Genomic DNA, 26,675 nt, shown 5'->3' with positions numbered 1-26,675 from the left:
TTCCCCGCCCCTTCCCCAAAGTCCCCGCCCTAACTCCCCCTCCTCCCTCCCAGCCACGCGAAAAGGCTGTCCCAGCGCTATCGGCTTCATGGTTTGCCAGGCAGTCTCCAGACCCTGCGCCCCCAGCCAGCACTTCCCCAGCTCAGCTGGAGCCCGGGAGAGGAAGCACCCAGCTGGGGGGCGCAGGGTCTGGAGGCTGCCCGGCAAACCATGAAGCCGGTAGCGCTCGGGCTTCGGGCAGCCCCCATGCTCCGGACCCTGCGCCCCCGGCTGGGTACTTCCCCTCCCGGGCTCCGGCTGCTGTGCTCCTCCCCTGACTCTTCGTCTCTGTTTAAGAGCCGAGCTGCCCGAGTGCTACCGGCTTCGGGCAACCCCCATGCCTCTGGACCCTGAGCCACCGGCCGGGCACTTACCCTCCCGGGCTCCGGGGGTGCAGGGTCCAGAGGCNCTTTGGGGATCGGGCGGGGAATGGACGGAGTTGGGTGGGGAAGGGGCGGAGTTGGGGCGGGGCCGGGATGGGAAAGGGGCGGGGCCAGGGCCCCGTGGAGTGTCCTCTTTTTTTATTTTTTAAATATGGTAACCCTACTGTTGTTATTTGAAGCATTAGGATAATTCAATGTGATTTTTATCATGTCTCATATGTGGTGTGCTTCTTAATGTCCCAGGTCTTGGAATAAGACTCTCGACACTTTCATTTTTCAAAAAATAAGAGTCTAGGCCTTGAGGGGGCAGAGAAAAACTTGAATACATGACCCAAGTGCACCCTGAAGACTCCAGAAATCAAATCAATACTGTTTTTAATATCTGATCTTTTTAAGCCAATTTCAACATTTTGGAGGTCTGATTCATGATTTTTGAATGCATGGGGCTGGTAATACTGGAAGATAAAAACTGAAGCTGAGATGATTGAGAGGAGTACCTACTACTGAGTGCAGCTATACAGCACTTCAACACAATGGACTGTATTCCTAATATTCGACTAGAGTAAAAATGACAAATGACAAGAAAAACAATTTTTAAAAACCAAAAAATATACTGTCATGGTTCTGAAGCACATTAGTTCCCTTTCGGGTCCCTCTGGGTTTTTCTACTCTGCAATTAGACACCGGTGGTTGGCCCGTGCCGACTGACTCGGGCTCAGGGACTGTTTAATTGCAGCGTAGATGTTCAGCCTGTTTGCTAATCAGGATAGGCAGGATTTTCAAGAGCACTCAGTGCTGACTAGAGTTGGTTGAAGAAATTTCACCCAAACATTTTTTCAATGGGAAATGGCTTTTCAGGCACATTTTTTGTTTTGGTTGATTTTTTTTCAAATGAAAAACTGAATTTCAACATCTGAAAGATGATTCGGTTTCTTCCACCCACCCACCTCTGTTTCTTATTTCCTTCCCCTGCCTTCCCTTTTCTAGTGAGTGTGAGTGGGGGCGGGGGTAAAGAAGAACGGAGAGAAAGGGAGCAATAAAACCAGGGGAAAACAAAATCATTTGTTTGAAAACTGATTTTTTTTGTTCGTCGGTTTAACCAAAAACTGATACAATCTGTAAATTTTCAAATAAAATGAAATTTTCTTTTAACTTTTTCACAGACGGTATGTGCTATTTTCTAACCAGCTCTACCTTTGATCTAACTGGGGTCCCATTCGTGATAATATTCCCATTAACTCAATAGGAGCAGAGTCAGCCCAGAGCCTGAGTGCTGTAAAAAAAAAAAAAAAAAATCACACTCTTGTTTCCTACAAAGCAGCATGTTGCTAGTCAGGGTGAACAGAATGACTTCATGCCCGCATGTGGGTAATTTCACTTCTTTGTTTCATCACTGTCACTCATAGGCTGGGCCTGGAACTGGCCGACACCCCAACTACAGGTCACCTAGAGAAGTTATTCCAGTTGAAGCTGCAGATTCTGTAGAACTGCATAAGAGGCCAGATTGCCCTAAGCCAAGATCTGCATTGCTGACAGAATGCAGGATGCTTTGCACCTCCCTGCCATGAAACTCATTATTAAGTAGGGATTGCTTTGCTTACTCTGCCACGAGTTACAGCCTCTGGAAGGCCTTGGATATTTTCTAATGGTTTGAAACTTAAGAGTCCTTCCTCATCTTGGAAGTTATTAGTGGTCATTTTGTCCGTAAGAGCTTAAAATTGACTATAGATACTTAAACTCTAGCGAGTTGCAAAGAGTTGGTGAGTTTTAAAAATTCAGTATGTTGATTCACGTAACATGGAGAATGGGGTGCAATTAGATACTGTGCAATTATGCAGGTTTTTTAAATTGCTTTAAAGTTATTTCAAAGGAGAATGCACAAGGTGAAATATATTGCAGTGTATTTTAACTATGTATTTTGTTCAATTTCAGCCTGCTTTTGGAAATACTGTGTTCAGAGCAAATAGATTTTAGCCCTTCAATCAACGGACCATTTTGGTGACTAAGGAATTTGACCCTGACAAAGAAATCTTCAAAATCTGAAGCCTTTTCCACACAAACAATTAAACAGCAAGTAATAAAGTAACTATTTGACCATATTTGCCTTGCGTATAATATGTATTTAAAGGAAAAATGTAAATATTTTTATTTAAAATAATATAATAAAATAATTTTTGTACAAGCAAGATTGTATAACAAAATTTCTTAACCTAATATACACTGTAGGTATCTTTGGAGAAAATACTAGGCCCCTTGCTCTGCACTTTGAAAGAAATAGCAAACCAGAATTTATTTCTGCTTTTATGATAGTTGGAGTTTCACATATACTCTTAAAGCATGATCCCAATGCTGCAACCCTAGTTATACAACCAGTCTGGCTGAAATCAACGAACATTATTTCTCTTTACTGATACCTGAAGAAGGAGGCTCAGGGGATCTCTGTGAACAAAGATCCTCTCATGGAGTTGGCATCTCGGAGATTCCCCATGGAGTCCCTTCAGAGTAGTGGGTGGGGTTTCCCTTGTGAAAAGCACTGCAGGGCCAGCCAGTTCCCAGCCCAGGCAGCTCCTGGTGCGGGAATCTGAGGGAGACAAGGCTATCCCTGTGGAAGCCCTTTGCTAGCAGGGACTCCCACCACCTGCATTGTCCTCAGAACTTCCCAAGGCTGTCATCTCTTTGGGTTTTTTTGGCCGACCCACTCCTTTCCCCCTCCTGCCAACTCTAACCCTCTTCTCCGCTGGAAGCCCCACACAGATGCTCCATGGGGTCTGGAGGTGGAGAAATGTGGCAAGGAGGAGACTGATCGATGCTTCTGGATCTAGGGAGTGAGCCAGTGAACTTCCTGTGTGACTAAATGGTGAAGGTCCGGGCCCCACGAGCCTGATTTTCAGAGGTGCTGAGTGTCCACAATTCTGTTTGAAGTCAAGGGGAATTGCAGATGCTCAACACCTCTGAAAATCAAGCCCTATGAAAACTTGTTTCAGATGAGACATTTTTCCTTTAGGCTTTTAGCAAGTGACATTACTGCAGCTTTTTGTTTAAGAAGCAAAAACCTAATAATATCCGGTACATCGACACTGCAAAAACACCCCTGAGACAGCAAGTCTCAGAGCCCGAATCAACTGACTCAAGCTTGGACCGCTCAGGCTATGGAGCTAAAAGCAACAGTGTAGCTGTAGCCACTCAGGCTGCAGCTGGAGTGCTGATAGATGTAAACAGTGGGTGCCTAACCACTAGCCTTAGGCAGGAGATAAGTGCCCAGTGCCTAGAGGGCAGCAGCAATGCACATGCTTAGCATATGTTTATACTGTGGCTGGGAGTGTGCTTCCCAGTTCAGCTAGGCAGGCAGTCCTAGCTCTGTTTGAGTTAGTATGCTAAAAATAGCAGTGAAGCTGGGATAGCACAGGCTAGCCACCCGAGGTTCCAGGCATCTTTGTACCCAGGCAGCTAGCCCAAGCTGCCACCTGGGCTATCCCCAGCTACACTGCTACTTTTAGCTTGAGCAGAGCTAGCTTGTGTCTGTCTATCCAAGCAAGGAACCTCACTTCCACCTGCTGCGTAGACAGATGTACCCTAAGAGCCAGAAACATAAGCACCAAAGGAACATTTACCCTGAAAACTTTGGCGCCAAGTGAGTTAAGGCACCTACAGTATTCGGTAGGAGTTTTGTGGATCACGTTGGAGCCTAAAACTGGAAATTTGGTGCCTGAACAGAAGATTTAGGTGCCTGAGTCTTGTGTTTTAAGTTCCTAAGTACCTTTGTGGATCAGAGCCATAAATGTTTTTGCAGATGCTGTAAGACAAGGGAGGAATTCATGTGGGGCCTAGTGCTGCTAGACAAGAAAGAGTGGAGGCAGCGTGATGTAAAATGAATAGCACACCAACCTGATAATAAGGAGCTCTGAGTGGTTCCATCACAGACCTGTAGTGTGCTCCCAGGCAATGCATTTTGCCTGTTTCCCTTGTTTTCTATTTGTTCCCCAGGCTGTGCAGCATGTTCATCCATACTTTATTAATTGCAGGATTGGAGCCTGGGATTATAAATTCTTTGGGGAAGGTGCTGTCTCTTACAGGGCATTTCTACAGTGCCTAGTAGAATGGGACCTCTTAGCACAACTTTAGTACAAATCATTTATAACAACAGTAACCAGAGAGTGGGCTGGACCAAAGAGGGAGCTGTTTCACCTCTGATTGCAGTGATATCTGGTGCCACCTCGATGAACAGATCCAAGCATATGATCAAAAACAGTTAAACACAAAACAAGAACTTTTTTATTTTTACAATTGCCCTGTGGCTGAGACTGAGACCACACCTTATCACATATGTATTGCCAGAGCACTACCTGATTCCCCATTAAGTTTGTTCCCAAATAAGTGGTAAGAGTGTTTCTCTGTTGTTAGTTTGGTTTGAGCTTTTACAAGAACGCTTGACTATGCTGCACTGATGTCCCATAAATAGAAAAATTAAGCACTGAAAAGGGCAGCTGAATTAAAGTAGGTTAATGGGGAAGGTGGAGTTCCCAGCCTAGGGCATTTCCTATGTGTAGGATAGTAGAGCACAGCCAGCTGTGGGGAATTTATTAATTCCCCTTGCTAGTGCAGGAGGGAGGTTTATCCCACTAGGAGGTGAATGTGGTCGTGAGAAGATGGATCTCTGAAGGGGACTGGCGCTGAGGTGAGGTCTTATCCCTCCCTCTGGGATTTGTTTAAAGCAATCCTTTGCTTTGGCGGAGGGAAAACAGGTTGTTGTTGTTGCAATTGGCTTTTAAAGGGGCAGGACATTTAGTTTTCTGTTCTAGCGTGAGGCATGCCCCCAATGAGCTGTGTGGAATCCTTTCCTGCCCTAGCTGGCCTGTCACAGAATATGTCTTTCTCATTCTGTTTTTAAAGCCCATCACAAACGTGAAGGTTTCGTTTGTTGCAATCTGGTGTATCATTTATATGTATGGGACATAGGATTGTCAACCCTCCAGGACTGTCCTGGAGTGTCCAGGAATTAAAGATTCATCTTTAATTAAAGATAATGTTGTGTGATGAAACCTCCAGGAATTCATCCAACCAAAGTTGGCAACCTTAATTGGACAGACAGCTAATTAGAGTTGATCAAGAACTTTCCATTGTTTGAAATGTAGGTGAAATTATTTTTGCATTTTTTGTGAAAAGTTGTTGCTATTTTTGACCATCATTATATAATATAAATCTTTTTTTAAAATTTAAATGAAAATGCTTCACAAAAAATTATGAAAAATTTTCAGTTTTCTACACTTTTTGACCATCCCTGCTTATACTATCATCTAACTATATTTCCTGAAATCTTTAACTCCCGGTTGTATTCTGTTCTTTCAGTAGCACTATATTTGAGGCTGAGGTTGGCCCCAATCCTGCAATTTACTCCACCCAGGAGAAATGAATTGTAGGATTGGGGCCATAAACCTCTTCCTCCAGCTGGATGGGAAAGGAGCATGGGAATAACAAAATACAGATTTCAGTCTTATCCAGGGACAAACTATACTTCAGAATGATGAAGGATTTTAAATATATATATATATATATAAAAAAAACTTATCCAGGGTATGCCCCCTTTGGCTGAAAGGAATGAGACTGCAGGCTCAGAAGAGCACAGGGCACAAACTTGAGGGTGGTTTGTGTCTAAGGGAGGGCCCCAGATGAACTCAAGGCAAAAAAAAAAAAAAAAAAGAAGTAAAGCACATACAATATTGCTATACAACAGACCGTATTACATAGTAATGTTGAATTTCATATTGATTAAAGGTGGATAACAGCTGATAGTCTTTACTGATTTAAAAAAATGTAGCTAACACAGTAAACCTATTATTAGTTGAATCAGCAATAAGTCACACACACACAGCAAGATTGGGGATTGAATCCTGAAATCAGATCTGTGTGTGCAGATCCTTGCACCCGTGTGAGACTGATTGCAGGATGGGGCCTAAAATGTTCTTCCAGTTCTTAAAGACAAATCAAGGTTTTGTTAATCTCTCTCTCTCAAAATCCCGGCTAATGATAGACTACACGTAGTCAGGAAACTGGCACTGAAATAAACACAGGATATTCAATTTACTTATCAATTTGTGTATTTTCTGTTCAAATTTGTAAGGCATATGAAAAGATTATATAGAATATAGATATGTATGTTGGAAAATACAAAGCAGCAGTTAGTAACATTTGGTGAGTGATTGCTCAGCTATCAACCCCTGTATTTAAGTTCTGTACTGCAAAACAGGTTTAAGTGTCTGTTTTCTCTAAAGAAAACAAAATAAAAATTCAATATTTAACACTGTTTAAAAATAACTGTGATAAAAGATATGCATCAGAACTGAGTATTTTTATAATTAAACAGTGCAGATAAAGTATACCTGAAAACTGGAAATATACAATCAAGTAAAACTTGTAAGAAAAGTAGATGTCTGCTTGATATGGAATAGGTTGTCTATTCTAAAATAGAGGGTTTTTTTTTATAAACTTAGCTATTATATTAGACCCTTTGATCTATTTCATATCTATCTAGTATGCATAGATCTACTGCATCTTTAGATGCACATAACCCTATCAAAAATATATTGTGCAAAAGCATCAGAGACCGACTCCCTGGTGATCATAGGGATAACACAGCTTTGGGCTGGAGCTCTTGCTCCCAGGCAAGTGCAGGGGCTGTGGTTTGCACAGGTTGTGCCTCTGAGGGCTGTACCAGCAGAAAGCAGCCTCTGTGGCTGTAGCCCAATCATGTTCCATAGATCTCTGATGGTATGTTCCCTGTTCGAAGGGAATGGGGTAGTCTCACTGGTACTGGTTGTACAGCACATTCTGGAGTTCAGTCAGGAAGAAGGAAAGGGCTACCTCCTAAATAGCCCTCCTGCACCCATGTTCATTACTTTCTAATATCAAGTAGGAGGCAAGGAGGGGGCCTCAGTTCAGTAATCAGGGTTGGGAGGTTTTCCATTTCCTCTCCCAGTGCAGGGGGCAGGACCCCTCTCTTTTCACTTATACCAAGTAACTTTATTGCATAGTTCACAGGTCAGCTGCAATATTTATTCCTCTCCACTTCTAGGGCAGGAGGAAGTCCCATGGGTTGTGCAGATCTTAGAAAGTTGAGGGCTAGACATATTCAGAATAGGGACTTGTGCAGTGGGAGAAACAGGGTTTTTGTTGAACTGATCCTCAGCTCCCTGGCATATAGAGTTGTTGCCTTTGAAAGAGGGAGTTGGTTCCACATCAAACCAGATCTTTCTCCTGGATAAACCAGCCTGGTGTGCAGCCAACAGCAATAGTGCTGTCTTCCAAGATTTATGCAGCCCAGAAGGTCACAGATACTTTCTGTTAGGTACATCTTGAGAGAAAAATGTTCCTCTGCCTCTCAGACAAATCTCTAGTCAGTTTTGACAATAGCGCTGAAATAAACTGAGAAATTAGGGGCAGCAATAAGCACGCTAGATGTTTAAGAAGTAGGGAATATTACTCTCAAAATTAAGTATTTTTACCATGAGTAACCAGCCACAGTGTAATAATTGTGTGCCTAGCCCATTACTATAATTTCAACAAATGTTTGAATTTTGATCTGATACCTTTAACACAGAATGTGTAACACACGTGTGTGTGCGCACGCGTGCACACACATGTGTATACACACACAAGCAGACATACATACATATAATTTAAGACTGAGCTTAATATAATGCAAGAAAAGAAAAGGATTGGCCAGTCACAGAATTTAAAATTATGCTGCATAATGTACTCTGTTTTTATCTTGGTTTGTTCCCATCCAGCTCTCTGAAGAAATGTAGAATAGAGATATCTTTTAATCCATCACTTCATTCTCTTTGCAACATCCAAATATGCAAATTCAATTTCTCGATCGGCAGGACAAGTATTTGTGAATTCATCTCTAGCATAAGCACTGTTCAAATATCTCCAGATCCCAGTCATTTCAGATGGAAACTCAAAATTCCTATATTTTTTTGCCACAACCTTAAAAAAATAAAGAAAAAAAAAGATTGCTAGAGGCATGAGCTGTGTAAACAAAGTGCACACAATGCTTGTAATCAATAGGTTTCTTCAATTCTTCTGTTTTAGCAATCCATTTTTGATGTTTTAAATTTTGAAAAAAAAAGACAAAGAGGAGAAAGATAACAGACGTGGGGAGGCTGGTTAGTTAGGGTATGTCTACACTACCTGCTGGATCGGCAGGCAACGATCGATCCAGTGGGAATCGATTTATCGTGTCTAGTCTAGACACAATAAATCAACCCCCGAGCGCTCTCATGTCGACTCCTGTACTCCACCGCTGCGAGAGGCACAGGCAGAGTCGACAGGGGAGCAGCAGCAATTGACTCACTGTGGTGAAGACACCACGGTAAGTCGATCTAAGTACGTTGACTTCAGCTACATTATTTACGTAGCTGAAGTTGTGTTACTTAGATCGATCCCTCCTAGTGTAGGCCAAGCCTTACGGAGGGACTGTCAAGTAGTTTAAGCTCAAAAATTTAGGTTTTGGGGTGAAAATACTTTACAAAACCAAATAACTGAGATTTTCAAAGCTGCCTAAGGACTTTGGTTGCCCAATTCCCATTCATTTCTAACTGCATACCCAAATTCCATAGGTGGATTTGAAAAGCCCACCGACTATGACCAGAAATATTTTAATAGATGTTTGGTTGATATTTTAAGGCAAAGAGCTTATTTGGAACATATACAACTTGTGACACATGCCAGTTTTAATTAATACTTACTTCACATACTGAAACTTGAGATAAAAGATATTAGAGGAATATACCCTACCAGAGGTGATCTAAAACCAAGATGGAAGCAAATTTTGAATAAAAAATGCACTTGCGTACTCACAAATGATGTGTCAATTGTACCTTCCCTCTCACTGAAAGACTTTGCCTGGTCAGGTAAAAGCACAGCTCCTGCACCTCTGGGTCCTGCTACCTGACACAGCAGTCAACCTGCATGGTCTTAGGCATTGACAGGAGAGGGCACTACAGAGAGAGTTCATTGCCTGTGAGAAGTACCGAAGAACTCACACATCAAATTTCAGCCCCAAATTTATGAGGGAATAATGAAAGAGAAAAATATTCAGAATCAGTCCATATATGGCAATTGGGTGGGCGCAGTCTCCACCTCAGGGAACCGGGCAGACTTAGGAAGGCATGTAAGGCCAGAATGTCATTATGTGTGTGAGAGTTTGGGGAATCTGTCTGGTGTCTTATGGATTTCATTTTGTTTTATGAGGGGGTGCATAAGCTATTGGGGAGACTTGGGGGATCAGCACTGGTCTTGGGCCTAGGGCCATTGGACCTCAGGGTTCCACAGCCCAAGAAGAGGTACTAGACATGTACTCTGTACCCTAGGAGTCTGCCAGAGAGCCTGGATGCTGCTCTGACCCAGTAGACTAGGAAGCAGTTGGGATCCAGCAGTTGTGTCCAATAAAGCAGCCAGGGCCTGAATGCATAAAAGGCATTAGTCAGGGGTGGGGGCAGAGGAGGACCTCCCTCAACTTTTAGCCCAATGGTTAGGGTACTCACTTGGGATAAGGGAGACCCCTGCCTCACCTCAGGGGGAAAAGGGATTTGAACAGGGATCTGCTACCTCTCAGGAGAGTGCTCTAACCATCAGGCTATGAAATATTCTGATGTACAGAGTCCCTCAATCTCGCCTACTTAAGCTGTTGCACGGTGGATAAATAATGAAAGACTCATTGGAGCAGGGGGGCCAGATCCTAGGTCTCCCATATCCTCAGTAAGTGTGCTAACCACCAGGCTACAGAGTCATGCTCATGCATGTACTCTCTCTGGTCCAAATGCCTCTTAGAGTGAAAGCGAGAGAGCGAGTGAGCACATGTACCTTTTCAGGCCCCACACGTGAGTTAAACAACCAAACACATGACTTCCCCTGGTTTGTGAATCACTCTGGGACTTAGGCAGAAGCTAGGCATCCAGATGCCCACAGGGAGGCAACAGGGTGCATGCTTAGAGGCAGAAACGTAGGTGCCTAAGGAACTTTTACTGAAAACAACCTAGGCATCGAGTGAGATTAGGCACTTACAGGTTTCAGCGAGAGTTTTATGATCACACAGTGGTCCCAAAACTGGAACTAAGACACACAAAACAAGGACTTAGGCTCCTAACTCCTTTTGTGCATTCAGCCCCTTGTGCCCAGCTACAAGGAGAACCTCGGCGATGGCTATAACAATGTAACTGTAGCCAAGGCAGTAATGCTATCCTGGAATCAATAATAGCCTCCACTGCTGCCTAATGTGAGAGGCTGCAGAGCATCTATCTGCTAGCAGCAGCACTCTTAGCTAAATTATTTATTTTTAGCTAGGTCATCTAACAAGAGTGTGGAATCCAGACATTAGGAATTATATTGTCAGATAAAAAAATGGAATTAGGGCATTATGCTGTTGTTTGAGTAACCCCAAAGGATATTAGACATGCTAGACTAAATTTTACTCTGACTCACATTCTCACCCTGGGTTGAGATAACATTTGTGTGTCTGTTTCAGTAAAGATGTGGGTTTTTTTGTCATTTTTAAATGCACTTGTGCATCAGTGTTGCCAGTCTTTGCACATAATAGACGAGAAAATCCAAACCTTAATGATGTGGAGCTTTGGTAAGAGGTTGCAGTCTGCTAAGGTGAGCTCATCTCCATCCAGGAATTTCCTGCTGGAAACAGTGATGTCTTCAGTGCTATAGGCATCAATTTCATCAGGCAAGGGGGTATTTAAATAGTTATCCAGCCTCCTTAGAGCCTTAAGTAAGGATTTTTCCAAATCTAGAGTCAGAAAAATAGAGATTAGAGAAAAGTGAACTGAGTTCACTCTAAAAGTAGAAGAAACCCAGGAGATCGGATATTTCCAAACACTAAGCCCACTCACACAGAAGTCCTCCCATGCCAACCTCAATGCATAGGAAAAACTCTTGTTATATTCCCTTATCCTAATTCAAATCCCTCCTGAGAACTACCTGTGCTAGGATGGTTATAAAGCATTTCCATCTGACATTAGTTAGTTAGGCAACAGGTGAGCTGTGACTTCTGTTTTTTTTTTCCTAATCTGTTCAGTTTATTATTACCCCATTCTCTGAAACCATCCACATCGTTTATCCGTTTCTGCCATTAATCCTATCTGAAATGTAGGCCTAGTCTACACCAGAAAAGGTTTGCCAGTATAGCTGTACTGGAATAGTCAATAGTCACACTGGCAAACCAGCCTACTGTAAATGCGGCTTCTGTTGGCAGAAGAGTGCTTTTTCTGGTATAGCTCACGCTGGTTCCTCAAGCAAAATAAGCGCCATCAGTAAAAGCACTTTTATGCTGGTTTAACTGCATCTACACAAGGGCTTTTGCTGGGATAGAAATGTCATTAAAAAAATCACCTCCCCCATAACCAGTAATACTCTGGAGGCAAAAGTTTTAAGTGTGTACCTGTCCATAGAGCTCTCTGGGATATGATGTTTGTTAAGTACAGCTGCCATATCTGTACCCTCTCCAGCACAATGGGGCCCTGATCCTTTACTGGGCTTGCTAAGTGTTAATGTAATAAGGGAATAGCAAAAGTGCTAGTGAAGATATACCTATCTCATAGAACTGGAAGGGATCCTGAAAGGTCATCGAGTCCAGCCCCCTGCCCTCACTAGCAGGACCAAGTACTGATTTTGCCCCAGATCCCTAAGTGACCCCATCAAGGACTGAACTCACAACCCTGGGTTTAGCAGGCTAATGCTCAAACCACTGAGCTATCCCTCCCCCTGAAAAAATAAAGGAAGCCCCCCCCCCCCCTGTGCAGGGCTGGGAATCATAGAATACCAGGGTTAGAAGGGACCTGTGCAGGTCAGCTAGCCCAACCCACTGCTCAAAGCAGGACAAATCCCCAGACAGATTTTTGCCCAAGATCCCTAAATGGCCCCCTCAAGGACTGAGCTCACAACCCTGAGTTTAGTGAGCCAATGCTCAAACCACTGAGTTATCCCTCCCCCGCTGAGGTCAATTGGTACAGAATTACCAAAATCAGGTTTGGTGTAGCTAATCTTAATGGATTTATATTAAAGATGAATTTGGTTCTGTGATTCCTTCTGATGTTTATTTACCTATTCCTCTTTACCCCCATTTAAAAAGGTGTATTTATAAAAAAACAAAACAAAAAAACCAGCACACCCTTCAAACCCTCTGAAACATACTTTAACATAAAAGTACATCACTTCAAAAGATTAGCTTAGTGCAATTTAAAAAAAAGTTTGCCCTTTTTCTTTATTAGAGTGGTGGATGGGGGTGGGGAATGTCTGCAAATCAAACAAAAACTTATCTTTTTTCTTTCTCTAGAAGAATGGTAAAACCAATTGAGTTGAAATGGTTTACAAAATATCCTTTTGGACACGTTTATACCAAATTTCAGCATGAAGGGCTGATTGAGAATATTCAGTCAAAACAGTTTTTGACAGAAAATTGGGTTTGCAACTAACAATTTTTTTGTGAAAAGTGTTTTCTTTCTGTAGAAAAATTTGATTTTTCATCAAAAACCAACCACCTGAAAATAGAAATATTTCAGCCAAAACCCAAGCTTTTGATTTGGAAATGCTGCCATAGTGCCTCCGAAGAGCTGTAATTTAGGCTATGTCTGCACTGCAATTAAAAACCCATGGCTAACCCTTGCCAGCTGACTCAGGCTTGTGGGACTGGGGCTAATGGGCTGTTTAATTGCTGTGTACATGTTCGGGCTCGGGCTGCAGATCTCAGACCGTTCAGCTTGGGCTCCAGATGGAGCTCAAATGTCTACATCACAATTAAACAGCTCCTTAGCCTGAGCCCCTCGAGCCCAAATCAGCTGGCATGGGCCAGCTGATTTGGGGTGGGGTGATTTGGGGCAGCCCAGCCCCGTTCATTCCCCTGTGGGACCCGAGTGGGACGGGGGGGGCTGGAGCCTGCTGCCCCCACTCTGGGGCTGCCGCGGGATAGTACCAGCTGGGCAGAAGCCCAGACATGACTGGCCAGGGGCTGGGCACAGCGTACGCACTGCTGGGTCCCCGCAGCAGGCCCCGGCTCGGGGGGTTCGGGCCCGGGCGCCAGAGCCGCAGCCGCCGAGCTTGGCCATCGGCCGCTTCCTCCCCCCGCGGCAGTGGGAGCTGCAGCAGCGGCTGCTCCTGAGTCCCGCTGCCCGGGGGGGAGAACAGCCGCCACCTGGCCCCGCGGGCCGCCCCCCTCCTCTCCCTACCACCCAACTAAGTCCTGCCTGCTCGGGGCCAGGCCAGACTCTCACTCACCCTGGCCCCGCGCTTCCCCTGCGTCTCCCGGGCCTCCCTCTAGCGCTTGTGGAGGAAGGGTAGTTTTTTTTTTTTTGCCCCCCTTCCCCTTCCCCCCCCCGCCTCCCGATATTTGACTTGGGTGATCTGGTCACCCTATTTCAGCCAGCCCCTAATTGGCTTCAGGTGTCCCAATCAACCTAGCATCCTCCCTGCCTCTGGAAAGATCTTAACTGGCCCCAGGTGTCTTAATTGACCTGGAGCAGCTGCCATTTACTTATCCCAATAACAGGGATTTGTTTAGCCTGGGGCTAATTTATCTGTCTCCCACTATTTTTCTATAGCCATCTGGCCTTGCCCCGTCACATTATATATACTTACTTAGTATGTTCGTTTCATTAAATTTATACCACTTCTTTTAAAGTTGAAGAAAAAAGCATTTGCTTTTTTGTATTCCATTCATAGGTCTGATCCTGCAAATTCTTAGGCACATGCCTAGCTTTTTGGACATGAGTAGTTGTATTGAAATCAGTGGAACTACTCACCTTCAGCAAGTTAAGCATTTGCAGGATCAGGTCCTTAAATATACCTCTACCCCAATATAACGTGACCCGATATAACACGAATTCGGATATAATGCGGTAAAGCAGTGCTCCGGGGGGGGCGGGGCTGCACACTCCGGCGGATCAAAGCAAGTTCGATATAACGCGGTTTCACCTATAACACGGTAAGATTTTTTGGCTCCCAAGGACAGGATTATATCGGGGTAGAGGTGTACTGTTCAGCCAAGCCATTGTGATATGGGGAAGTTTGTTGACAAAAACAACAAACTACTAATTCTTCCTTTCACCATAGTGCATATGTGTTGGTCTTTCTCTTGAACAGATTACCCTCCTCTAGAATCAGGATCTGTAGCTTTCCAGAGCTTCCATGTCCTGGAAAGCCATAGATAGTTTTTGCTTAGAATGAGTCCTTAGTGCAAATACAGATAGGTTTTATTACTCTAGATTGAACGTTAGTGCAAAACGTTAGTGGAAAACTTTATGCTACAATTATGTAACTCCAACTCATTCCAGTTATCAATGGTAATGATGCAGAGATTGCAGGTACTTACTTTCATTAGCATCTTTTCTTGTGTTCTTTATGAAAGCAGAGAATTTTGCAAACACATCATTTCCTGCAGAATTAGATTCGGGGTGCTTTGGCCCAAGTTTGGGGTATCTGAGGAATTAAAAATACAAGGATCTCATACAATTACCTTCTTTTATGACATTCAGCAACTTCAGTATTATATGAACAGCAGTTTATTCCACCCCATTGCGAACAAAGTATGGCTAAGTATTTTTCATAGGAAACATTCCTAAAATGGAAACCACTTAGACCATATAAAATAAATACTGTGTCAAATGTTTTTCAATTACTCCTAGTATCCAGAAGTTTAATTCTATTTCTTGCCATAACTACTCATCAACTTTCATTATTTTACAACTTGAAGAAAATGAGGGAAATCTCAAAGCACAAACATAGAGAAATAGTAGGTTACTATAATGGTGTGGAGGTCCTTGCATGAGCCCTCTGCACTAGAGTGAATTTCACTCTTTGAGAATTACTGTAGTGACATCATCAGTACAGTAACTCCTCACTTAAAGGTTAATGTTGTTTCGTTGCTGATCTATTAGAGAACATACTCGTTTAAAGTTGCGCAATGCTCCCTTATAACTTTGGCAGCTGCCTACTTTGTCCACTGCTTGTAGGAAGAGCAGCCCGTTGGAGCTAGTGGTGGGGGCTTGGAACCAGGGTGGACCGGCAGCCCCCTATCAGCTCCCCGCTCCCCTAAGTTCCCTGTGCAGCAGCCGCCCAGCAGGCTAGCAATTGCCAGCAGTTCAGCTTCTCCATCCCCCCACTGCTGTGTGCTGCTCCTGCCCTCTGCCTTGGAGCTGCTCCCAGGAGCCTCCTGCTTGCTGTACGGGGGGGGGGGGAAGAGGGGGACTAATGTCAGGGTGTCCCCATCCCCCCTGCTCCTGCCCCCCACTTACCCCATCTCCATAGAGCAGGGGGGAGACACGACAGGGCTCAGGACAGAGGGAGCTTGCTGGCAGCAGGGGCTGTCTGAACATGCTGATCTACTTACAAAGGCAGTGTACTTAGAGTGGGGTCAGCGTACTTAAAGGGGTAATGCACATCTCTCTCTTTGTCTCACACACACAGGTGAGAGTCTCTGTCTGCCATGCTGTCTCCCCTCCCTCCATTTGTGCTGCCTTGTAGAGCGTGAGGCTACATTAACAACATGTTAACCCTTGAGGGCTCAGCTGTTCTAGTTCATCATTTAACAGTAAGGCATTCCCTGAGAAATATCCCACCCTCTTCCACCCTCTGACTTCACCACCTCAACCAAGCTTCACAATCATCATTGCTGTGAACAGTATTAAATTGTTTGTTTAAAGCTTATACTGTGTATATGTGTATATATAATATAGTCTTTTGTCTGGTGAAAAAATTGCCCTGGAACCTATGCCCTCCCCCCCCATTTACATTAATTCGTATGGGGAAATTGGATTTGCTTAACATTGTTTCGCTTAAAGTCGCATTTTTCAGGAACATAATTGCTAACTTCAAGAGATCAAAAATGGTGAGTCGGACCCTCAATAATCATGAGATTTTTTTTAAAAAAAGATAATATTGTGGTGTTTTAGGTCAGTCTCTTGATTTTTTAACTCCACCTCGCCCTTCACCAGGGTGTGTGCATGTGACAATTAGTGTTGCCCACTCTCCCACATGTACTGGATATTGTGAGTTTGGCCCCTGCTGCAGAAGCTCTTACCTCCACATCTGTCTGTCTCCTGCCCAACAATTAATCCTGTCCTCCAGTCCCCCCATCAGTTCTGTCTTCACCCAACCCTCCTCAATTCAGCCCCCCAACCCCCATCAGCCGCCCATCCCAGTCCCCATTGACCCCCACTGCACTCAGTTCGCCCACCCAGCATTTACCGCATCTGCTCAGAACCCACCATCAATACACGCATGCACGCGCGCGCACACACATACACACAAAATCAGTGCCCCTGCAGCCTCCAGGCCATATTTCAGCCCTACCAGCCTTACCTCTGCTCCTCTTAGGGGTCTTCTCCTTCCCCAGGCCTAGGGTGAGCTGCAGTGGGATCCCCTCTCCTATTTCCCAGTCTGGCAGTGGGAGCCAGGCTTAATTTTAATTAGAAATTGAATCTCTCACCATCAATTCGCGAGAGCTGGCATGTCTGCAGCATAACAAACTTGCAGGATATCATCAGTTGATTAGTGCTATAAAGGACAGTTCCTATTGACTTAACTTGGCTCGGGAGTCTTTTCACTGATTTCAATAGGTGTTGGCTCAGACCCTTTATTAGCTCTAGAGAGCTGCTATTTTTGCCATCTCTTTGAAAAGGAAATTTTGATACTGAAATTGCAGACAGTTATTGCACATTACACAAAGCAAATCAGTAGTTAATCTCCATTGCATGGACTGTAAAACCAAATAATTTCTGATGACTTGCCCTTAACTAACAGCACATGCAGAGAGCCAGATCCTCGGCTGGTGTAAACCAGCATAGCTCCATTGAAATCAATGGACCTGTGCCAATTGACACCAGCTGATGATTTGGCCCAGAGACAATACTGCTGGAAGAGCACATTTAAATAGAGATTTTTTTAACACTGAAAAAGTTTCTTTAATTTACAGTAATTGTGTCCAAACCTGTGAGGTGCTGAGCACTGTCAATTCCCATTAACTTCAGTCATTGGCAGTCGAGCAATCAGCATCTAACACTCACGATCTCACAGGAACAACACCATTATGCTAGGTCTCCCTTCTGCTTCCAGTGGAGTCAACAGCAACGCTCATTGAGTTCAATCGGAGCAGAATCAGACTCTAATAATATTTCATACATATTTTTTGAGGCAGGAAAGTAACCAAGGACCTGATCCTGCTGTCATTGAAACCAGTGGGTATTTTGTCAGGGAGTGCAGTGAAGGCAGTATGAAGGACTAAAAGCAAAATATGACACGCAAGAGCACAGTACCTTGGTGGTGTTAATTTTTCCTCTAGGAACTCCTCGATCTTATTGACATCAATTTTCACTTCACCATCAAAAGTCATAAAGGGAGGGTTTGTTCCTGGGGCTAGATTCTGTAAGTCTGCAGGTTTTCTAAAAGGGTACAAACACCTTGGGTAAGTAGCTATGTGAGAGACATTTTAAATTCCTATACTTAGTAGTAGTAATCTGTTCCACCTTCGCAATAGTATACTGGTATTATTTAAAGCAAATAAAATAGTTTAAATTATCCTTGCAATTACCGGGTAACCATGGACAAAATCACTTCCCCTTTTCTATCTCAGCTTACCTCTCTGTAAAGGTAAGACGTAACCTCATTCCTCATAGAGATGTTGTGAGCATTCATTAGTATTAATTAATTAATATCTGTTTCATGCATTGACCATATAGAACATGAGTCTCCTCTCACTTACACCTATTTTACACCATGGTAACCCCATCGATTTCAGTAGAATTATTACTGTTTTACATCAGTTTAAATCAGATAAAAATCTGGCCTACCAAGAGCTATGAAAATACCAATTAGCTATATAAATAATGTCAGTCAGTTTGCATGTGTATTTCAAAGTTATCACAAGCAATACATTCTTTAAAACAATCATTTTTGCTAATGTTCTTCTGAAAATGAAAATATATATTGTAATCTTACCTTTTCAAGTCTACAGTTGTTACATTAAATATAACGCCTTTCAGCCACAGAATCATAAAGAGACGCTGAGAAAATGGGCAATTTCCAATGCTTTCCCCGTCACTACCAGCCTACAATGAAAAACAATAATATATGCTTTTAGCTAAACTATTTTTATAATGGCAAAGTCAGTCAGCTGTCTGCTGTTTAAAGAATATGGACAAAATTCAGATCTGATGAAAGCAGGTGCAACTCACTGTAATCATTTATCATGAAAACAACAAGGAGTCCGGTGGCACCTTAAAGACTAACGGATTTATTTGGGCATAAGCTTTTGTGGGTAAAAAACCTCACTTCTTAAGGTGCCACTGGATTCCTTGTTGTTTTTGTGGATACAGACTAACACGGCTACCCCCTGATACTTGACACATTTATAATGAAATAGTTTTATACATTTCTTTATATACTCCTCCAAGCACTTGTAATGTCTCCTTAGAAATGGATGTTCTAAAATGTTTTTTTTCAGTGTATAACTAATGTTTTTTATAAACTAGAGAACAAAATTCAAATCATAGCATTACTTTAAAAGAAAGATTCCATGTTAACATAAATATCTCTAAATAATTATATGTATTCTTAACATGTTTATACCACTTATGACTCCTGGAAACACCAGTACGAAAAGATGTAGCAAAATATATTACATCATTAATTGAGATGTAGTGCCAAGAGCAGTTAGGAGGCTAATTCAAATAAATCTCGCCTGCATCCTGTGTTTGCAATGCTCATGACAATTGTCAGAGTAGTGCCGGCTCCATGCTTCTGTCAGAGATGGTGGACAGTGAGGAGGGTCATGCAGGTTCATGGGATTTTTTTCCAAAGGCATAAAAATTGTGGGATGCAGATGACAGTATGGGAGGGAGAAAGCTGCATGCTGGGAAGTTGACCATTTGCTCCCAGTGACCTCTGTGTGATTTGTTTCTGCCTCACCATGCATTACAAAAACTTCCCAAAGATAATGTAGTGGATGGTGGCGAGTTGCACCTACTCATGGTGCACTTCTCTGTGAATCAACACAAGCGCTCCTGGTGAGTATGAGCAGCGCCGATGCAAGAAGCCAAGTATGTACACGCACAAGCAATATACTAACTGTGGTGGCTTTATGCCAATGTAACTTGTGTTGGCAAAAGTTTGTAGTGTAGATATGCCCTCTGTCTTTCCTTATACCAGTGGCTCTCAACCTTTCCAGACTACTGTACCCCTTTCAGGAGTTTTATTTGTCTTGTGTGTCCTCAAGTTTCACTTCACTTAAAAACTACTTGCTTACAAAAATCAGACATAAAAATACAAAAGGGTCACAAGCTCACTATTATTGAACAACTGCTTACTTTCTCATTTTAACATATACTTACAAAATAAATCAATTGGAACATAAATATTGTACTTACATTTCAGTGTGTAGTGTATAGAGCAGTATAAACAAGTCATTGTCTGTATGAAATTTTAGTTTGTACAGACTTTGCTAGTGCTTTTTATGTAGCCTGTTGTAAAACTAGGCAAATATCTAAATGAGCTGATGTACCCCTTGGAAGACCTCTCCATACCCCCAGGGTTACACATACCCCTGGTTGAGAACCACTACTTTATACAGCTTTGGCATAACTAGAACAAGGTAAATTTGTATTTACCTCCCACTAGAGATTCCCTCTTAACTCTGTCATTCTTGTCTGGCCCATTGTTCAGTATAGTTCTTTGAAGCTTATAACATTTTCCAAGGTTTACACTGGCCATGTTTCCTCCCTAGAGAAGTTACGTACAATCTCACAATAATACATAAACTTTGCATTTTTAATACAATGGACTCCATACCTGTCACATGAGGGTTTTACAAAAACAAGATGGGAGTTACTGGCACACCTAACTTCTTGACTTTATTATGCTCCATTGCTAGGATGCATCCACATTAATAAAGGCTATGATTATCAAGCTGATAAACACCACCATAATATCATGGAGAATTTTGTTTGGAAGCATTAGTTAAATAGGATATAAATATTGTAATACAAAGTTATACATCACTCTAAGCTTTTGTTTTCATGTTCTGGCTGAAGAAGGGTGCTATTGTATAACAGACCTGGGGATGCCTATCTGCCTACCCAGGCTGCTTTTCATTTCACCAGCTCAGCTGGCTGTCAGCTCCTTCAAGTGAGCTGTCTGCCATGACTTACCAAAGTAAGAACAAAACACAGGTGCCAGCTTCCTCATTTCCCCCGGGGTGCTTGACCCCTCTCTGTCCCCCAGGCCCTGCCCCCACTCCACCCCTTCCCCCAAGACCCCACCCCTGCTCTGCCTCTTCCCACCTTGTTCCATCCCCTCCCCTGGGCGCCGTATCCTCACTCCGCCCCCTCTCCCTAGCACCTCCTGCATGCCACTAAACAGCTGATCCGTGGCAGGCAAGAGGCGCTGGGAGGGAGGGGCAGGAGCTATTCGGCAGGGCTGCCAGTGGGTGGAGCACCCACGGAGTCAGTCCCTATTGGACAAAACACTGTTTTCTATTAAAAAACTGATGGAACCAGCCCTGAAAACAGGGATATGCCTCTCTTTAGGGACACATATTTACCCTATTTATTTATAAAAAAAACCCAGAGAGTGCAGAGGGAGGTGTGAGAATGGTGAACAAGTCAGTTAATTTTTATTTTATTTTGGGATGGTGGGACACCACACCTGTCCCTGCTACTAGGTAATGATCAGTGGTGGTATTTCAAAAGGAAACGAAAATGAAAATGGAATTTTAGAGTTTTACAAATAGTGCTGAAAAGTAAGGTACAAAGGCATTTAAACTCATCAAAAGCAGTTGTATATTTATGACAAGGGAATTTGATTTATACAGAATAAAAATATAATTAAAAATAATCTCAAATGATAGTAAATTGTTGGACCTTGAGGAAACAAGGGGCATCTCTCCTGAAAAGCAATACATATACCCATTCTTTCCAAACAATCGGACATTCACTCTGTATTCACTAGGGCTTTAATAGCAAAAGAAATCCCCTCGTCAGGCTTACTGTTGCATTCAGAGAACTTTACAGATCATTAAGTGATCAACAATCACAATGGAATGAACTTCTTTTCATGATCCTGTACCAATTTCCCTTGACATAAAAGTTAGAAGCTTGGGTCCCTCTAACTTTTGCTACTGAAGCTGAGGGAATATAGACAGCCAGGCTGTCAGTTTGTTTTGTCTCCCATCACCTTGGTAACAGTAAATTTCAGGGACTCAGAAGAGCAGCTTCCATCCTGCTCTTCTGTGTAACTTTCCATAAGGTGGAGTCAGGGATCCAGATGAAGACAGACACGTTACCATGACAAATGCAGAAGCGAAGTAGACAATGAGTCCATCAATTTGTTATTAAACTGGAATGACAAATAGTCTACCAACAACGTAGTTATCTGTTTGCTTAGGAATCGGCAGCTTTTGGAACTACTATAGAAGTACCAGGATGGCTTTTTTTATAAGCGCAATGTTTTAATGATTGAGAAAGTTTTATGTTCTGGGGGCATCAGCTTGATTTAGGGGAATAATAGTGATTTTCCCATTTGTCCATTTTGCAATAGATTATGAATACAATAACGAATAGCTGACCTCTTTCCTTTTTCTCCTATACATCTATCAAGTTGCTGGTAACCACCAGTGAGAGATGTGCTTAAAATAATGGGGAAATGGCTAAAATGAAGGACAAAACATTGCCAAAGAATTATACTACAAGCTCTAAATGTCTTGAAAATAATGTAAATATTTTTTCAATAATTTTAGGGCCCAGTCCTGTATGCTGTTGGGCTCTTTGGTTCCCACTGAAGTCCAACAGTTTGCAGGTTTTGTCCCTTTCCATATTATGCAAGATGAACACCAAGGTATACTAGCAGCATGATATTAGTCTATATATTTTCGGGAACCAACTATGAATTTTCTAGTGAATGTAGTTTACTGTGTTTGTCCAGTGGTGCTGCCTCCTGTGGTTACAAAAACAGCATTTTGATTTAAACCCAAAAGTAAATTAAATTGTTTCCCAATGTCTCTCCATTTCCCTCTAGGACACAAGTTTTATAACAAGTTAAAAAGCTCCCAAGCTAAAAAGCTTTGTGGGAGTTCCTTGTTAAAACATTGGCATCACATCAATTCACCCCTCCTGACCCAGAAGCCTGAGCATACAGGCTGTGCAATAGGGGTGTCATTTGCTATGGGGCAGAGGGGGCATTTGCCTTATGCCCCCAGACCTTGGTTTTGTCCCTCCCCCTCACTTTTCATAGCTCCTTGCTAGCCAGTGATGAGGTGTCTCCCTCAGGTCTCTGGGGGCCACTGTGGGGCAGGCTGGGCTAGAGCTCCTTATCACTGTGTTGTCAGCACCACTCCCTCTCCACACTGGCTGGACAGGAAACAGCGGTGGCGCCTTGGGCTTGAGCTCAGCTTGGAGAGGGCCAGGCCCCAATCTCTGTCCTGCGCCAACCATCGGTGACACACACACACACCTCAGCCTATCTTCCTCCCAACGTCTGACATAGGACCAGCCCGCCACCTCCCCGTTCCACTCCACACCCCCAGGATGGGATCAGCCCTCTAATTCCCCAAGAGCAGCCATGAAGTGAAAATGCTGACCAAACTTTCCCCGTCTCTCCTAATTTTTTCTAAAATGATGGCCCTGTAATGCAACATGTCCTGAAGGTCCACAAACTCTGGCTATGTAAGCCCAAGTCAGGGAAGTGAGTTCTAGAGCTAAGGGCCCCAAACTGAGAATACTCTGCCAACAGCTGTCTCCTACTTATACCAGGGAACTACTCACTCAGATGTCCCAGCTGATCTCAACTACTGCAAGGAGAGAGGCAGTCTCTCGTGTAGTCATACCCAAACCATTGTCTCTTCCTATTACTGGGGAGGACTGTCATGTAGACAGCACCATATTTAAAGGCCTGAAAGACTTGTAGCTGCAGGGGGCCCCAACTTCATGGAATGGGAAGAAAACCAGCTGTCATGGGCCTTCAGGGGCTCTGCATTAGCCACCTCTGATACAATTATGGATGCCAATAGCTTGCCTCCAACCCTGCAGGGACAGCCTCTAACAACAGCAAAGTTGGAGGAAGGAGACAGCAAATCTTGAAAGCCATCAGCAGCACAAGAAGGTATTGACCTACAGCTACTGCAAGAGGTGGAACACAGGACCTGAGGAAGATGACCCTAGGTTGTTTAAGTTCTTTCCTGTCATTTTAACAGTCTATGAATCTGATGCAGAACTTAATATCCTTTGAAACCTGAACTTCATTTTTTGTGCTTCAAAGTTCTATTTGGGGATGGCAGTAAAGGGTTAATGGAAAACCTCGTGAAGACTCCATTTTCCTACATGTAGTGGGAAATATTATGCTGTACACTCACAATAGGTTCCTAGGGACCTTAGAAAAACCTATGATAGATACCAGAGAGCTCAAAGATGCCATAGCAACTCGTGACTTATTATAAGGTTAGGATGGAAATGATCAAGCAGAAACCTTGACTGTGAATCTTTTTTCCCTTTAGTTTAAAGTGCTGTGATGGAGCATCTGCCCCAGACTGGCTTGTAAGGGGTTAATGGATCCCTAGGGATGTTGCGCAGAAAGCAGCCAATAGGAGAGGGGCTGTGAAGAGGAGCCAATGAGGGCTGGGCAGGCCCATATAAGAAGGGCTGCAGGGCAGAGCAGCCTCAGTAGCTGCCTGGAGCTTGAGGTGGGAAGTTTAGGCTCCTAGTAGGAGGAAGGAGTGCCAGCAAGGATTGGGGAAGCTAGAGAGAGCTCCTGGCTAGCTACTAAGACTAGCAGGCTGAAGCCCTGAGGTTAGGATGAAGAATGTGGGGGGTCATGGGGAAGTGGCCCAAAGAAATGAACTGAGGCAGTGGCTGGACTGAGGGACTGTGGTACATTCCCTGGAAGGGAGGGAACACAGAGTGCAGCATAGCCAGAGGGTTGTGTCCTGAAGAGGACACCATGATCCTTGGAGTGACATGGGTCCTGGAGCAGACATGACTGTGGCAAGACATCACCAGAAGAAGGTGCATTGGTGAGCAGAGCTAATCCCCAGGACAACCAACAGGAGGTGCTGCAGTGGTGAGTGAACCCTGTTACCAGTGAATTTCTATGTTATAAGCAGAAAACTCAACAGAAGATACCATCCAACCATATAATTTCTAATAATGATAAAATCATAATCTTCAGATTGTAAATATGAATTTTAAATTCTTTCTCCAGATAAACTTGCCCAATACACCTTCTAATATATACCAATCTTTAGACACTGGAACAAATTAGTACAAATATCTTTACATCCAAAGTGCAACAAAAATGTTCACATTTTAGTGAATCAGAGATGCCAGGCATGCCTGATTCTCCACTGCCTTGCACCTTACATAGTCATACATACCAGTACAAAGAGCGTGAGAAATGCCACCAAATCAGATATCATTAGCTCTCTCTCAATAGCCTGAGCTTGTTGTCTTCAGCATTCCCTGTTCCTATCATCCCTGGCGTGAGACTCAGGGATATGTCTATGCTGGAGGTGTAATTTCCAGCTCAGGAAGACGTATGTGTGCTAGCTCTGATTGAGCAAATATCCTAAAACTAGAAGTGTAGCTATGGCAGCGCAAGCAGCCAGAGGGGCTAGCCACCTCAAGCAGGAGCACATCTGAGACCCTAAGTATGTATTCAGGTGGCTAGCCCCTACTGCCCTTAGTGCCTCCATGGCTCCCCTTTTAATTTTTAGCAGGCTAGCTTGATCAGAGTTAGCTTGGTTATGACTGCCTGAGTTGGTAATTACAACCCCAGCCCCAGTGCAGGCATACCCTCAGAACTGCAAATATCTGGGGCCCCCGTGTAACAATACAGAATGCTACCACTAGACATTGTACCCCAGTCTTCACAGAAGAGTGAGACGCAAATGAAGACCCAGTTCCTAGCTGCATAGGGGAGCTGAGTGGCAGTGGAGGGGAAATAAAATTTTGGTATAGAGCCCTACTAAAGATGTTAGTATGGCACACCAGCTCATGTGCCTCACTTTCTCCTCATTTCATTTTCAATCAGCTTAATTCACGGTACCAGTGCGTGCCAAGGCTCTGTACAGTCCAGACTCCAACCCTCTGATGATAAAGTTGTTAAAATGGGCCCCTGCCTTCAAATTTCAATCTATGTGCAATACTGGTTCCAGGGCAGCTTGTCCTGAATCTGGTACCAGGAACTTTTGTATCCATGAATCCACATTCTAGCTTGCCACAGTGCTAGAACAGCCTAACACCCAGAATCAAAAGCTGGTTTCATTATTCTAATTAAGGTCAACACACTGCCTGATTCTTTTCCTCCCCATCCCCACGTCAACCCAACCTCCACACACACATACAGCTTCCAGAGCAACCAAAGCACCGAAAAATTACATGTTATTACCCTCACTAAAATGCTAATGCAATGTTTTCTAAGCTGCCCCCAAAGAAGAAAATCCCATCATACATACAGTAATATCACAGGTAAAATACTGTACAGTGTACTAATCTGTACAATTATCTTATTCTAACATGTTTTGGGTATATCTGCCCAGCCTAATAGTGTTTACAAAGTCACTTTCACAAGTCAGAAACAGGTTAACAAATAAGTACATTTAACACAGTAAAATAAAACCTCCATCATTCATTTAAATCAGTCAATCAGATATTTTGGCTATTAAGGAAATCTTTAATTATGACACTGAGGTTTAGTAAATAGAGGATTAAAATTGTCAGGGGTAAAGTACAAGTTGCGATCGTCACAAAATTATGGTTCCTGGAGCTGAGACTTTAAGAAAAGCACAAAATATCAGGACCTGTAATAAAATAAAATTAAGAGACCTGACAACACATCATGCTCCTCAAGTTGCCTTGTAAAATAGTATATCCCATATTCACCTCTGTGCAGGTCTACGCAAGGCCCATGTGTCACCTAAGCCCTATTTTGAGGGTCAAAATGGTATATAGTCCTCTGCAGACCCTCTGCAAAGGACTGAATTCATCCACAGTGCCTGTACACTTCTTATTAACCATGGGTTTTTTAAAAATATGTCTGTCTGTCTATGGCTCAAGCAATCCAGCTTTGACTGAACCACTCCATCCTGACATGAAGGATTTTTCTGTATAGTAAGTGCTGCTTCTTTTGGAGAATAAGACTTTTCCTATGTGTCACTGCAGGAACCTGATGCAATGGTAAGAGAATCAAGTATGGCCCACCTTCCTGACTTGC

General features: G+C 43.3%; 1 protein-coding gene across 1 annotated transcript in view; it reads right to left on the bottom strand.

Annotated features, from left to right (window-relative positions):
• Positions 1-6,297: 6,297 nt before the first annotated feature.
• CLIC6 (chloride intracellular channel 6) overlaps positions 6,298-26,675 on the bottom strand; it is a 46,040-nt gene continuing 25,662 nt past the window's right edge. The window contains exons 2-6 of the mRNA XM_034752455.1: positions 18,417-18,526; positions 17,735-17,860; positions 14,794-14,900; positions 11,036-11,217; positions 6,298-8,408 (exon numbers count right to left, since the gene is read on the bottom strand). Coding sequence (XP_034608346.1) covers positions 8,247-8,408; positions 11,036-11,217; positions 14,794-14,900; positions 17,735-17,860; positions 18,417-18,526 — 687 coding nt within the window. The 3' untranslated portion in view covers positions 6,298-8,246. The remainder of the gene's footprint in view (positions 8,409-11,035; positions 11,218-14,793; positions 14,901-17,734; positions 17,861-18,416; positions 18,527-26,675) is intronic.

This window comes from Trachemys scripta, chromosome 1 (genome assembly GCF_013100865.1).
Source record: "Trachemys scripta elegans isolate TJP31775 chromosome 1, CAS_Tse_1.0, whole genome shotgun sequence".
NCBI lineage: Eukaryota > Metazoa > Chordata > Testudines > Emydidae > Trachemys > Trachemys scripta.
Note: the sequence above shows the minus strand (reverse complement) of the source record. Positions and strands in the feature narration are given on the sequence as shown.